The following is a 15,923-nucleotide window of genomic DNA, read 5'->3' on the forward strand; positions in this document are numbered from 1 at the left end:
ATTCACAGCTCCTCTGGAGTAATGTGTCATTCGGTCTACAGAAATCAAGGCAAAGCCCTCCAGTACTGCCTGGTTCCGCGAGATTACTGGAAGTCTGAATTAGCTTTCTTTTTATTCTAGAAGGACCATTTGTTCCTTCCTATCCTCTGCATTCCTGCCCATGCCACATACATTTTTCTTAACATGGAAAGTTTACACAACGCTAAACTTAATGATAATGTAGGTCCCTATAATGATAATTAACGATAAACTGGGTAATCTTGAAAAACACCTGTCATTTCGGAAATCTAACATGTAAAGGAGGTCTATTCTGTGGCAGCCTGCTTGCACAACAACCACCCATCCCACTAGCATAGAAGTCGAGAACCTGTTGCCCCCAGATGTTGTTGGGCTATTGCTCCTGATCATTAGCCACACTTGCTGCGCCTGGCGGAAATGGCAGCCCAATAATATCTGGAGGGTGACCGGTTCTCCACTCTTGTACTAGGAGAAATCTTGTGCAGCATAACAGCTGAATCCTATGGGAGTCTTATTCTTGCCAGAGGGCCTTCTAGGTAGCGGTGCCCACCCTGTGGAAGGCTCTCCCATCAGATGTCAAGGAGATGAGTAACTATATAACCTTTAGAAGACATCTGAAGGCAGCCCTGTATAGGGAAGCTTTTCAACGTTTAATGTTTTATTATGTTTTTATATGTTGGAAGCCACCCAGTCAGATGGGTAGGTACAAATAAATTGTTGCTGTTGTCAAAGCTGCTGTGCAACTGCCTAACGCAACCCGTTGTTATTGTTATTGGTGACAGTTAAGCTTGTGTGCTATTTCTTGAACAAAATTAAGATTCTCAAACTTCCTGTGCTAATGTTATATTGGATCTCACCCGCAATCTGCTTTCTAATCAGCATATCCCATTATTTACCTTTCTTTTCTTCCCTGGCCTTTTGTTCTGCTAGATCTGCCAACCAGTGCAGTGGTGATTGGGATTCAGGAGGAGTTAACTTGCTGTCTGTGCTCACGTCACTTCCTGGGCTTGTATTACCGTTTGTCTCAGATTTCTGAGATGCCTTCTGCTGTTGCAACTCAGGTATGCACAGAGAAATTTTATTACTGTGATTAAGGACGTTCTGCAAAATCTGTAGGACACAACAATTCAATTAAGCACTTTGCATATGATAAAACAGTAATTACTTTAAGACCCTAATGCAGCATATGTAAACTATGCTTTAGTGATGCACAGTTAAGCAGCACTGAAAGTCAACAGCATATGCAACTGTGCATCTTAAAAGTGTCATAACAAATATTAACAAAATTATATTTGATCACTAAGCTGTGGCCTTACCTGAGATACACCATTCATTGAAGGGAACTTGCCAGGTTGTAAATTCTGTTTGCTGGCACACTGGCAATGGGCTCTAATCTCATGTTTCTCTCTAAGATTATGCATTGCTTCAAGAAGTTCCATTAATACTATAAAATATTAAGAAAACAATGAATTATACAGTTTTGAAGCTGACCACCTCAAACTTCATCTGCATCTGCACACCAAAGAGAATAGACACCAACCCTTAGAACCAGTTCCACCTTTGCCAACACATTTCAGAATTTTACCCCAAAATAAACAGCAAAATTTTGACACTAGCTATCTTCAACATGAATTTTTTAAATATGTCATTTTTTAAAATAAAAAAATCTTGTTAACATGGTTAAGTACCATTGTTATTACATAGGGTAAGCTGCAGAATTTGAGGGACACAAACAAGAGGGATACTTAATGGGGAAAGGCAGAGAAGGGCTTGACACATGAATAAACAAAGATCATAAAGCATGACCATCAGTAAAACAACATTTCCTGCACACTGCAACCTTTAAAAGCAATGCTGGCCTGCCGCTTCTTGTTTTTTCTGTGTTGCTTTCCCACTCTAGACAGAGGGCAGCTGCACATTTTATACAGCAATGGCCACTTGCTGCAGGTACGTGATGGTTTACATGAATAATCCAATTAAACACACAATAAAATCAAAATGTATTTAAAATGCACCAAGAACCATCACTAGCTAATCAAAGAAACAAAAAAGCATTTCCAGTTAAACTCATTAAAACCAGGAGGACCCTAGGTGCTCGTTCTATACCAAGTTAGCCAATGTAGATGTAGATGTTGTTGGGCTAAAACTTCCATTATCTCTGAAAACTGACCAAGCTAGCTTGGGCTGTCGGGAGGTGAAGTCCAGCAACATCTGGAGGGCACCAGGTTGGCTACTCCTGGTCTGTCCCATGAACTCTGATGAAGTAAAAGGTCTTGATCTCTTTCCTAAAATCCTGCAAAAAGCTTTTGAACAAATCCATACTTTACACTTCTGCTATGTGGAACACTGATGTAACCATCATTCCAATCAGGCCTCAGCCTTCACTGATCTATAAAAGTTTATAAACTATGACCAGGAACAAAACAAGTTATAATTTTATACTTAAAATTCTGATCTCAGCTACGGCCTGGTTTACAAAAGAGTGCCTTTTCAGATGAAGGCTTGACAATAGCCTGCAGAAGGCACATTTCCTTCTGAAGCTCAAGAACATTGTGAAATACCTTCCATCTTAGGAAAAGAGACACAATACCTCTGAGTCTGCAGCGCTAGCTATGAATCCTGAAATGCAGTACCAATATTCATTGATACAAAAGCTTTGACCTTCATTATGGTCTTACCTGTTCCAGGAATGATCTGGGTTGGCATTAAATGTTTGTGATCATGAGGCTGCCCTTTCACACATTTCATCCAGGCGTACAATTCTTTATCTGTGAAGGCATTAACAGTTTACATCAGGGGTCAGCAACCTTTTTCAGCCATGGGTCGGTCTACTGTCCCTTGGACCTTGTGGTGGGCCAGACTATATTTTTTTGTGGGGAGGGAAATGAATGAATTCCCATGCCCCACAAATAACCCAGAGATGCATTTTAAATAAAAGCACACATTCTACTCATGTAAAAACAACAGGCAGGCCCCACAAATAACCCAGAGATACATTTTAAATAAAAGGGCACATTCTACTCATGTAAAAACACACTGATTCCCGGACCATCCACGGGCCAGATTGAGAAGGCGATTGGGCCACATCTGGCCCTGGGCCTTAGGTTGCCTACTCCTGGTTTACATCATAGAATCAATTACTTTTTTTATTAACTTCAATTAAACACAGTAATTTTAGATCAGCCTTCCAAACATACAACCACAGTCATAAGAGCAGTGGTTTTGCACAAAGCTGAATACACTTGTGGTGATTTTACTTTGTATCCAGTTTTGGTGATTAAATAGAAACTAACCTAAAACTTCAAACAAGCAGTTCTAAAATGTTTAACTATTATCTTTAGTTCTTACAAAAAGTGCACTGACCTCTAGAACTCTTCCTTTCCTTAGCCTTATAGCAATCTAAGCAGACCACAAATCCACATTTTTGGCAGACCCAGTGAATGTTAAACAGAGTGGCTTCACATGCATCACACATTTCACGGACTCCTCTGACTGCTCTCTTCCAAGCTATTTTGGCTGGAATACAGAGTAAACAGAAGACCAAGTACTGAAATTTAAAGGCAAACAACTGCAAAATTATAGCACATAAATGAAATTTCAGCTGAAAACCTGTTTGATTTAGGGTGTCCTTCCCCAACTTGGTGCCCTCCAGACTGCAACTCTCATCATCCAGGACCACTGACCATGCTTCCTGGGGCTGATGGGGCTCATAGTACAAACCCTGTGGAGGATACTAGCTCAGGGAAGACTGATTTGCAAAGTACATTTGCCGCCCCACACTTTGATTCTTTTGTATAGTTTTGCACTTTTTAATAAAAGTGCATTCATTTCCAAAGAGCCAATAAAGATACAGTTGAGACAACCCATAATTACAAAACATCATATTAAATACTTTTTTTTTACAAAAGAAAAGAAAAGTTATGGAACAAATCAAGCTAGCAAGACTGTTGTTGCTTTGGGAATGGAACCTTTGCTAATTTTATTTACTAAATTTATATCCCACCCTTCCTCCCAACCACAGTAAGTTTGGGGTAGCCCACCTTGTTCATGTCTTGGACATTTATCCCAATACATTTTTGTATCCCCCTGTGCCACTTCAACAGTACAATAAAATAACATTTTGATGCAATAGGGAAATTCCCAAGGAAGAACACGATGTATGAGCCACATTAAAAAGCAGCAACTAACTTTTGAACAGAGTTATTCAGAAAAAGTTGGATACTTACCATCCTTTTTGACCCAGGACATGGCTGTTTTCTCAGATGTCACTAACTGACAAAATTTGTCACCTATGTGGTCTAAGATGTATTTGCAAGTTTCTAGGTCAATTTCATCATCATCATAATTATCATGTGTCCATAAACTCATTGCTTCATCATCATACTGATCAGGAGAAGAAAAGCCATCAATCCTAACCACTCCATTCTTACTAAAAGAAAGCCTACAAAACAAAAAAACACAAATTACATAAGTATCAAAATCATGATCAATTTAAACTGTATTTCGATGTTAACTGTGTGTCAAACATGTTATGGTTGGCTAATGTCCAATGTTTCTGAAAGGCAGCATGAGAATGTATATATCTGTCTTGGTTCTCTCCCTGAACCATTTTGTTGGCAGAGACAGACAAGCTACTGCTGGAAAGCTAAGAGGGAGATGGTGGTATTAGTGTATCATTGGAGAATCTACAGTTGAAATATAGATTACCTGTTTCTGCTTTATATACCTTATATACATTGATGCCACATATAAAACAATAATTTCATAGAATTTAATTATTAATCTGCACCCAAACATGAGAAGTTTGTTACATAATGGTATTTTTTTACTATTCAATCTACTCATTGTCAATATAAGGTGACTACTAGAAAGCTTTTCAACGTTTCTATTAGTTGAATATGTGTTTGGCATAGAATGTAATGACATAAATACAATAACAACAACAAAAATAATACCACAAAACCACAGGGATTAATTTGCAGGTCACACCCCATTTTGTTTTTTCCCCCTTCATGACTTGGGAACATAGTCGCTGGCTACATCCTTACATTCATTCTTACCTCAGGCTACTGTCTCCTTCCTCTCTTCCCTTCAGTCTTATTCAGTTCTAGCTCATCCTTCTTGTTGTGAAAAGGAAAAAAGTATTGCCTTTATGACATCAGAAACTGTTACTCCAATCCTTAGTCATCTCTTTGCCTCTGTCCTTCAGTTACTAGTAGGCATGTACATCTGTTCTGGTGATTGGCTCAATGGTTGCTGATGTCACAAAGGCCCTGCTTTTTCCTCTGTGGAGCTCCATGTAAAGGTTCCTTTTCAGGTTCTCTCCTGTTGAAAAGCTGCATGTTTTCCACAGTCTCTCACTTTCTCCTTATACATACCAGTCCCATACATATGACTTTTGTGTGGCAGGAATGAAGCCTACTACACAAAGGCAGAGTCACCTCAGCTGCTCCACCCATTTTTGCCTTTGGCCACCCTGCACCAAGAACAGAGCATGCTGCATAATATGTATGAATATATTATTATTAGATTCAAAGATCTGAGAAGTGGCCTATAGTTCAAAATCACAAACCTGTTAAGCCAAAGACCTTGGATTTAAAATAAAGGATTCAATATTTTGTTAAATCACCTCCACCAAAACCTGCTGCTTTTGTGCAAGAGAAGCTCCAATTGAGTTTACACAAGGAAAAATATTTCATAGAATCACAGAGTTGGAAGAGACTCCAAGGTTCATCTAGTCCAACTTCCTGCAATGCAGGAATCTCAGCTATAGCATCCATGACAGATGGCCATCCGATCTCCAAGGAAGGAAAGTCCACAACCTCATCAGGGAGTCCATTCCGCCCATTTACACCAGGGGTAGTGAAAGTGGTGCATTCCAGATGTTGTGGACTCCCATCAGACCTAACCATGGATTATCCTGGCCAGGGCTGATGGGTGTTGGAGTCCAACAACATCTAGACCCAGAAATGTGCAATAGTGGCAGAGGCAGTGTTTTGATAATGTATGAGTTTTATAAGTACCAGGCTTTAGCAAAGTAAGAAAAAGGAAGCAGGGTCCACTTCATCAGCTTGGTTGATAGATCAGATCCATTTGTTTCGCCTCTCCCTGAGATGCTTCCACTCAAGTAGGCCATGGCAAGAACATCAAAACTTTAAGAACTGGTGCCTGAGATTGCTGCCTCCCCACCACTTGTTGCAAACCTGCTGGTAGGTACTGCATTGTTTGCAACTGATCCTATGTAAGGCACTCTGGGAGCTTTTTAACTGAAGAGTGAGGTAAAAAAGTGACTAACCACAATTTCAAACTGCACCTCTTCAAAGCGTAATGGCATTGCTACAACAGGAGTGTAGAAATAAAACTTGGTTTCTCAAAAAGAAAAAAAGTTTTTCACTTACCGACGAAAGTAGTAGAATCTACAAAACACTGGTGAGTGAGCTGATTCTTCTCCTTTCTTGCTTCTTACAAGTCTACATTCTCTGCATTTCTGCAAATTGGGCCCGATTTCATAACAAGAGTCATCCTGCAAAAAGGATTCTCCCGTCTGTTTCAACTTCTTTACTTTACGCCAGTCTTTTAATACTGAACGAGGTATGCCAGCTGCAAAAATGACAACTTCTTTAGTAAAAGGAAAGGCAATGTAATCAGGACTTAATATTTAGAGTTTAACAGAAGCTGTAGTGGGAGTTAGTATTATTATTTATTGCCTTTATTAATCACTTACTACAAAAATGTTTCAAAGCAACTTACAATTATAAAAGAATATATACATGATACAAAATTTAAAATACATTAAAAAAATAATTGAGTAAAAGTGTTTATATTGCAATAAAAAGGATGAATCCATGTATGTTAAATTATACAAAAGTGTTTGAAAATAGGTGGGGGCAGACGGGAGAATTCACACTTTTTTATTTAAGCTATTTTTGTTTTTTATCAATTACCAATTTTATTATCAATTTGCCCCATAATTTACAGAAGAATGGATGATAACCCATTCATTTTGTCAGTACAACCACTAAGGCAGTATAATTTCAAATACATCTTATCTGTGACTCTGCTTCTGTAAACTACTATGGTTACCTAAATAATGAATTTATTTATTTATCTTGTTAAGACCAGTAGTATAAAAAAAGGAAAGTATTTTCGAAAGAACGAAGTAAAATCTTTTATACATCTCCTTTCCGAAAATTCAGAAAAATAGGATTGCAAACATTTAATAAATTTATTGGCCTCAGTGCAAAAGTATTTCCTATGGATTGCATATGGACAGTAACATACAATGCAAACGAAACATTTTAGTTTAGTTTGTTTTCAAACACTTATATCCCTTCTTTTTTCTACCATAGAACCCAAAGTGGCACATCTATTCAGGCACTAACTAGACTCAGAACCAGCTACGCTTCAAGCAAGGTGGTGGTCTCATGTCCCTTATATCCTGGCTATGATTTCAGTCTTTAAAACAGTACTCACAAAAGACTATCAGCCAATCATAATAGGAAATTTAAAAAAACTGCAGCATGGCAGCAAGCACATTTTCTTGAATCTTGTGACACTTTACATTTTTCAAGTGTGTAAGGTCTGACTTACACTAATGCTAAGCCATGGTTTGTTCATTCAAAGGATGACTTGTTTGAACATTTGATCCAAGTCTAGCAGATAGCAAAGCTATCTACAAAGCCGGTTTGTAGTGGAAAAATATTCATTTGCAGGCATGGTTTGAATTCAAACTGCACCGGCAAGCGAACTACTTCTAAGGGCTTGCTGTCAGCACTGATCAAGGAGCCCCACTTGCCAAGGAACACTGAAGAACACACTTTAGATTCACAACTGTTTCTTTGTGGCTGTCACTTTTTGCCTCATATGACATTGGGTGTGGGGTAGGCTGACGTGGTTTGGGAAAACAGCCTCGTGAGCCAATTTAGGACCCCTGCCAGGCCTAATTAGGCCCACAGGCCAGACACTCCCAAACACTGCCTTAACACTAACACAAAATTAACATTGATATAGGTCACATGGTTTTTTGTGCAACTGATTTTTCTTCACATCATTTTAGTCTGACGCATTGTTGCCTGCCTTTGGGGGTAGAAAGTGCTATGCAACCTAGTTACGCTCTGCAGTGATTTCTGTTGCTGAGGTAGTACTTTATGGACCTACTGTGATCATAAATTCCTGCAGTGCGCACATAGCTTGTTTTCTACTGGTTCATGTAGTATAGTTTCCCCGTACAATTATGTGAGGGAAATAAGAAAATGCAGAATATATGGCTAAGGATTATTTGTTGAACCAGCCCGCATACATAAAGAGGAAGCACACATCTGTTCATCTGCTAACTCCTAAAGCAACTGTGCATTGCAAAAACTAATTTTAGAATCTAGACAGAAACAGTGTGGTCCATATCACATGCTCAATCCTAAATTATTATTGAGTGTGAAAATGATAACCAATTCAACTGAAGTGCATGTGCACAGAGTGGAAAAGAAATACATAAAAGGAATAGTTCTTCACACCAATAGGAGATGAAGAATCTTTAAATGGGGAAGCAGCTGGTAGCAACAGGGAGACAGGAAAAGCATAGGCAGAGAGAGAGAGAAAGGGATGTATGCTTTGGAAGAAGTAAACGGGCATGAGTCAGAAAGTAGCTTCAGGGATTGGAATTGTGTAGCAAGTACTGATCAGTAAAAAATAACATTTTAAAGTAACAGTTAAAAATGGGATAATATACAGCTACTTACAATAACAATTTGTATAAACCTCTAAGTTGTAACACTTAGGAATATTAGGTAAACTGAAGTGTCCCTTTTATAGCATTTATACAATTTCAGCACTGTTTTGTTGCAGTCTTAAAATTACTTGTGAATAGTAATTTTAAATAGTATCATTGTAAATAGTAAAACTGACAACAATGTTACAGTACAACCAAAATCAGTCAGTTCTGATCAGTGGCCTGAGTCTGAAGGGGCAACTTTTAACACATGCAGAATACAGGGATAAGATCACTAACTGGTGAGAGTTTCTGTCTCTGTGCTGGAAACCCCTCTGCACCACAAGGGTGACCATTACAGACTCAGTCCATCATGTGCCGGTTTGGGAGTATTGTGGGGTTATATTGAAGGGACGGAGCTACACTAAAGCATTCCCACAGCCTCGCCACACATTCAGAACGAATGTCTGAAGAAAGCATAGCGGACAGCAGAACTGTACAATACACATACACAGATGCATAATTTAGATAGGTTCAAGCTTTTCCTGGTATATAATATTGGGTGGTTGTTTTTTTAAAAAAGCATAAAAGACACACAATCCTGACTGCAATAAAAAAACCTAATGTTCTTACATTCCAATTTGTATGCTAACTATATACTTACAATTGCTGCTGCTGCTCTGTAACTTCAATTTGCTTTTTTCTTTGGCACTTCTGCTAAGAACACCATTTGGCTTTATTTCTTCCTCTGCATCGCCTTTTTTCTTTTGCAAATCATTCTGTTTCTTTTTGTAAGTTGGCTTAGGCTGCCGCTTAGTCCTTTGCTCTGATTTGCTCTCACTTTCATCAGAATCTCCACTTTCAGAGCCAGATTCATACGTCCTTTTCGTTTTTCGCCTTGTCTGTTTCTCTTCTTTCGCAAGCTTTTCACCCAGCATTTTACAATCTATATTATTTTGCAAATCATTAGATGTAGAAGCTATTAAGTTAACAGTACATGGCTTAATGATTTCTGAGACACTGTTCCCCGAATTCTCTTTTTTATTAGTATTTTTATCTTCTTCCGAATGTCTTGTGAGCCAAGCTTTTTTCAGCTTCGTGTGGTAGTTCCCTTGACTCGTCTGGGATACTTGCCCATTGCCTACAGTATTTGCTTTGTTTATTGTACCAGAGATGACAGTACTGTCGAGGGAAACGGAGGCTGGATATATTGGATTTTTCGCAGCAGTCAACTCTGTATCACTGGCACCGCTACTTTTAAACTGAGCAGCAGCCAATGCTGCCTTGTGCTTTTTCAAGTGAATAAAATCAGATGGCCCAGAGAATCCAGAGCTGGCCTGAAGAACACTTTCCGTTTTGCTGCAGGCTAATGTAACTGGAGCTGCGGTGCTCAGGCCACATTCTTGTATGTGTGCCACTTCCTGGTTTATGGCTGTGGAGGCAGTACTCTCTACTGACGTGCAAGCTAAAGCTGCATTGGACAAACAGTAAGTCACTTCTGAACTGCCCATGATTGGAACGCCAGTAGTAGCCACAGATGCTGTTACATCCGTTTTGGTGCTGCATAGTGTCGTCGTAGTCGGCGTGACAAAACTGGGAACAGTGCCCTGGGAGGCAGCTGGCAAGTTCTTTTCATACTGGGCATGAATTGTGTCTGAGTTCACGGTCGGCATAACTATTCTTCCAGTCTCTCTGGCTTCCGCTGGTTTGGGACAATCGGTTTGGTTTATCCCCATCAGCGATCTTTCGACAACTCGCTCTTTTGGAGCTGTCTGCACGACAGATACTGTATCATACTTTGTACGTGAAGGTGGACGTACAATGACAGAAGCTGTGGCAGAAGGCAATTTCCTCTCTATGTGCCATTCCATTTTGTCATTATTTGGAATATTATTATTTTTCCATATATCTGAAAATTTTTGCTCCAAAGCACTTTTGTAAACATTTTGTGCTTCCTTCGGCTCAGGTACTAGAGTTGGTGGCTTCTGTAATTCGTGGATTTTGCTACCAGCATTAACTGGCTGCACTGGAGTTAAGGTTGGAGGAGAAAGGCTATTGTAACTTCCTTCCTTCCTCTCCAAACTGTGATGGACTGGAGGGTGAAAGACCGGTGCCCTGTGCAAAGCGGGCATTGTTCGGAGTGTACTTGAGGATGAAACAGACAACTGAGTAGGACTTCTGGAGTCATTTCTGAAAGAATTTGCTGAATTAGAGGTCGCTTGCTGTGAAAACTGCTCTGTTATCTTGCCTATTGAGCTTTCAGACTCTGGTGGGTGTTTAATCAAAGGTGGTGGTTTTGAAAGAGATGTAGTGAAAGAAGTGAGTGACTGAGCAGAAGCTGTTGAAGGACAACTGCTCTGTTTATCGGCACACATACCTGAAACCTCTTTGGAGGAGTATGTTCGTGGTGGTTCGTTGACCACACTGTTAGACAAAGTGGTAAAATAGTTGCTTTGTGGCAAGTTCTGTGGTACAGAATGCTTCATCTTGTAAAGTTCTGAATCTTTCTCATGTTTTACTCCATGGCTTTTGGGGCTAGAGGATGATAATGGCAATATTCTGGAATATGATTCCCTTTCACCCTCAAGTGCCTTGATTTTAGCAGTAAAAGGAGCAACCTCAATACTTTCTTGAAGTATCCTCCTGTGCTCTTCTTTATACTTGCTTAGCCTCTCGCCTGTCTCTTGAAGTGACCTTTGTAGTGGGTCTACAAAGTGTCTTTGCAAATGGCCCTCTTTTGCGGTCTGTGATCTGTTATGCTCTACATCTGACTTTGCTGGAGTCGCTGCAACTGAACGTAAAGGTTCAAAAATTCCTTTCCTTTCCAATTCTCTGTACAAAGACACAGAAAGCAGAACTGAAATAATTCTGTTTCACATCAATGCATTAATACGCTAAACAAGAAATATGCCATACAAATTTGAAAGTGATAGTAATAATATATTCATCATTAATATACTTTTCACATTCCTGTTGGTTATCCTTTGAGTGTGATATGTGATGCAAAGTTTCCAGAGACTTAAAGCTAAATACAAAAAACAAACAAGTAAACCATCCTCACTCTTTCATCGGCATTATCTTACCTCTTGTGTTTAGAAATTTAAACAAAGCAAACTTACTCTTTATGATGATCCGCTATACTTTTTGACAATGGAGGACTAGAGTGTGTCGTCAATTTAAGTGGCCGATGTGGTTCTGCACTGGATGGTCTTACAGGTATGTGGCTCATTAACCCAAGACCGTCAGCTGAGGTCACAGGGGTGGGCTGGTGTAACCAAGGACTAGGAGTATTCTGTTAACAGCAACAAAACCAGACTTTATAGTTACTACTGGAACCTAAACATAAGCATAACTCCATTTTATCAAAACCCTAGGGTGCCAAACTGTTTTTCTGTGCTGGCATTGTTTAAGGTATAAGTGACACAATTAAATTACTGCGGCTATCCTATTTTTGAATCCTATTTGAATAAGGATTCAAAATAGATGAAAATGTATGCAGTTTATTCTGAAGCAAGGTAAAATGTTAAATTTAACTAAAAAGAAAAGCATACCAAATGAGTAGGAGAAAAATCTGTGGTCAGCATCTTCTAAAAGTAAACTGAAATATCACCCATGGCCCATTTTTGGAACACAATTCCCAGCCAAAGCTATACCATCTTCCATGCCACACTTACTACAAAATACAGTATGAAACATCTTCAATAGCAATAAATTCAATAATGGGTTAGTTAACTAGCTAGAAAAGACTCGTGCACATGCAGTGCTAATGATATCATGATTAGGAGCCTGGAAGCTTGCCATGTTCTTTCCCAGCCCCCTTTCTCTGGTTAGAATTAGTATGGTGCAGTATTAAGTCTGCACTGGTACTAAGAAGGGTTTGAAAACCAACATCTGGCCCCGGTTTAAAAGCTAGCAATTAGTTACCACTACTGCAAATGTAATGTTGCACCTTAGTTAACAACAGAAAGGGAGAGCAGGAGAAAGAATACATGAGCCTCTGGCATGCCTCCAATCTCCTAATCATGACTAGGAGACTGCTATTACTGCATCTGTATCGGGCCTCCATCCTATTATAGCATATTACGTTCTGCTGCTAAGATACTACACTAATGGGTGAAAGAAATCCTTCTACAAAGCTAAGGACATTTGAGTCTTTGAATTTCAGTTTTAAGTATCCCCACATTCTGTAAGCTTCTACAACAATGACTTTTTTTTAAGAAAGAGAAAACACTATAAATCCAGATTTCTCTTTTTTTAAAAAACAAAACAAAAACAACAATCCTAAAGTGCCTCCCAACCTCTCACCAGAGAGCAGAATTTAAGCACAAATATAAGTGTTGCACTCAGTCACCCAACTCTGATAATATACATAATACAATACTATGACGTGTTTCATTTCCCCCTCCCCTCTTGAATCAAAGCCTGATTACAAAGCAGCAATTATTTAAATTTGTTAAGGCAATTATAAAGCACTATAAACAGATTACACACCACATCAAGTTATCATATGATATTATCCCAATGTATAATAAACTGGGGATTCAGCATGACTTACCCTTCTCAGAGGAGCCTCAGTATTAACAGAAGCTTCAGAATGGACCCATTTAGATGAAGGTATTCCAAGTCCTGAGTATGCATGTGTTCCGTTGGGATACTGCCAAATAATTGGATAAAGTCCCAGGTGATTATACGTAGCAGAAGGGTGAGCTTGCCCAAGAAGATGTGGTGACTGGTGCTGTAGCATCTGTTGCTGTTGCTGGTGTGCTAATGCCAAATGGCTTAAGCTGCTAGCATGAGCAGTCTCTAGTCGTGGATGGCCTCCCAACAGAGAGGCTGTAGGCACTCCAGGTAACACTGCAGGAAGTAGATGCGGGTGATGAACAGAATGGTGAGATGTACTACTAAGAGGATGTGTATTAATAGCAGACAAAGGAGTTTGGTTTGAGGACCCAGCTAACAAATGGGATGCACCAGTTAATGCGGGGTGATGAGTGTTTGGATTTAAACAAGTTCTATGGGAAGTGGAATGAGGAGGATAGTTATGCTGATGTAAATAGGGTGATATATGGTTAGTTCCCGTTTCTTGTCCAATAAGAGCGGGATCTCTGTAAACTGTGAAATGTTCATTCTTGTCAATGATAAGAGGACTTTTAGTAGCTTCTATTGAACTAACTCTAGCTGGAACTGGATGAAAGCTAGACCTAGGCAAATCATGTTCAGTTTTAATTGCTGACCTTGTTACTCCAGTAACATGGCTGTTCTGGTAATTAACCTTAGACTTCACAGTGTCGGGAGATTGGGCGTGTTTATATTTAACTTCAGGTGAAGAATTTGACTTGATTTTAGGGGTTTCAATCAGTGGGCCAGCTTTTGACTTCACTACATCAGAGACTGGACTTTGTTTACGTACTCTGCCCTCTTCTGCTATGGAAATGACAGTTAAAGATGAAACAGAGCCATACGGAACTTTTTCAGAATTATGATGTTCATTTGCTGATGTACTTTTTACAACTTTTGGTTGTATCAAATCCATTTTGTTGGCATTATTAATCCAGTTTTCATCAGTTTCCAGCTTTCTCACTTCCAGAAAGCTTGAATTTGTAAACAGATGTTTTGTATCACTACCTGGAGGCTCCATTTTCTGACGAGTTTGCAAACCAAAAGTATTTGATATGTTTTCCTGGGGCTCAATAGTTGAACTGTTTTCAATATTTATATCAATACAACCTTTTGGTGTATGGCAACTGGGCACAAACTGCTCATTCGGTAAGAGCTCCCTGGGTTGTTGCTTTTCTATACTGCACTCTTGAATGCATACATCATTCGCATTCCTATCATAAACTGTTGGCTGCTCAGCTTGATGGAGTGAAATTTCTTGCAGCTCCAAGTCAGCTGACTCTGGCCTATCGGTTTCTTGATGTTTTTTATCTTCCTGTATCTCGTGCCAGGGTGACTGGCTGTCTATTAGTGTTTGTTCCTCTATACCATCACTGCTCTGGGATTTTCCTTCTTTCCCATTTATCTTTGAAGTGTTCTTGCTTTTCAATTCGTTCTCTGAATTCTGCTCCGACGAAGAATCTGTCAGTCTTTTGTTTGAATTTTCTGAGTCACTGCTCTCAGAATAGTCTGAAGTGTTGTCTATCCGCTGCCTCTTCATACCGAGTTTCTTTTCATCATCTTCTGGTTTTCTTCTTTTGGAAATAAAGTGTTTGCTCTTATTTTTGGAATTTTCTGTAGAAATAAATAAATAAATAAATAAATAATCAATCCTTTATTTAGTACTATGTTGAAGAAGCATTGTTCCAACCCTTTGAAAAATGTTTATACCTCCTTGACTGATATAGTCATATTTTTCCTCTTTTGTCTTTTCTTCATCAGGCACACTGCTATCAGAGCCTTTCCTTTTATGTGGACGAGCATTCCGCTGCTGGTGATGTGAATTTTGCTTAGGTGCTGCACTCTGGGAATTCATTGCTGGCCTGGGACTATTTGCCTGTGCCCGGGTATAGTGGCCCTAAATAAAAAGAGTAATACATTTATAATTCATTAATACAAGATAGTTAACAAAGTAAATGGCAATGTAATTTAAAATCAAAATATATCTACGTGGGCTGTGTTGCTGTTCTGGTTGGAACGAGACCTGCGTCGTGATGTAATGCCAATATTTTCACCTTTCAACAAAGAGTGAACAACATCATCTAGAAAGGTCATCTGAACCATAGAGGGATCCACATTTTGTGGTTCTAAAACCTGGTTAATTTTGAAAAACAAAAAAAAAGGAAATCAATTCTTATTTATATATTCCATATGAATGCCAGCTGCAAATACAAAATTTATGTCCTAACTTGAAACAACTTTTTTGGCACAAAACTTCAAAAGGAATGAAGAAGTGGCATCCTTTCATATTGAAGGGGGAAGGGGGAATACATGTTAACATGTTTTATAAGAACAATGCCAACGTTCCAGCTTTGGTCCCAAACTGAAAATCCTTCAATTTTTTTTAACTGGTCAAACAAAAATAAAGCATACAGGATGAAGATTTTTTTCAGCTTCAGAGGGAAAGGAGTATGAGTGATTAATGATAACTATAAACCAACGCTAACTGAAAATAGGACAAAAGGTTATATTGGCCATTACTTCTATCCCACCATTTCATTATCTTGGGGAGCTCAATTAAGGAAAATAGATCTTCACCCCCCCC

General features: G+C 39.1%; 1 protein-coding gene across 4 annotated transcripts in view; it reads right to left on the reverse strand.

The window, feature by feature from the left end:
• Positions 1–15,923, reverse strand: part of JMJD1C (jumonji domain containing 1C) — a 117,041-nt gene that overhangs the window by 11,380 nt on the left and 89,738 nt on the right. For all 4 annotated transcript variants that reach the window (XM_053388380.1, XM_053388377.1, XM_053388378.1 and 1 more), the window contains 11 exons: positions 15,329–15,472; positions 15,050–15,236; positions 13,278–14,953; positions 11,842–12,014; positions 9,387–11,554; positions 6,417–6,618; positions 4,245–4,459; positions 3,382–3,534; positions 2,697–2,786; positions 1,335–1,462; positions 915–1,128 (listed from right to left, as the gene is read on the reverse strand). In XM_053388380.1, the coding sequence (XP_053244355.1) occupies positions 915–1,128; positions 1,335–1,462; positions 2,697–2,786; positions 3,382–3,534; positions 4,245–4,459; positions 6,417–6,618; positions 9,387–11,554; positions 11,842–12,014; positions 13,278–14,953; positions 15,050–15,236; positions 15,329–15,472 (5,350 nt within the window). The remainder of the gene's footprint in view (positions 1–914; positions 1,129–1,334; positions 1,463–2,696; positions 2,787–3,381; positions 3,535–4,244; positions 4,460–6,416; positions 6,619–9,386; positions 11,555–11,841; positions 12,015–13,277; positions 14,954–15,049; positions 15,237–15,328; positions 15,473–15,923) is intronic.

The sequence above is a fragment of the Podarcis raffonei genome, chromosome 5, assembly GCF_027172205.1.
Source record: "Podarcis raffonei isolate rPodRaf1 chromosome 5, rPodRaf1.pri, whole genome shotgun sequence".
Lineage (NCBI taxonomy): Eukaryota > Metazoa > Chordata > Lepidosauria > Squamata > Lacertidae > Podarcis > Podarcis raffonei.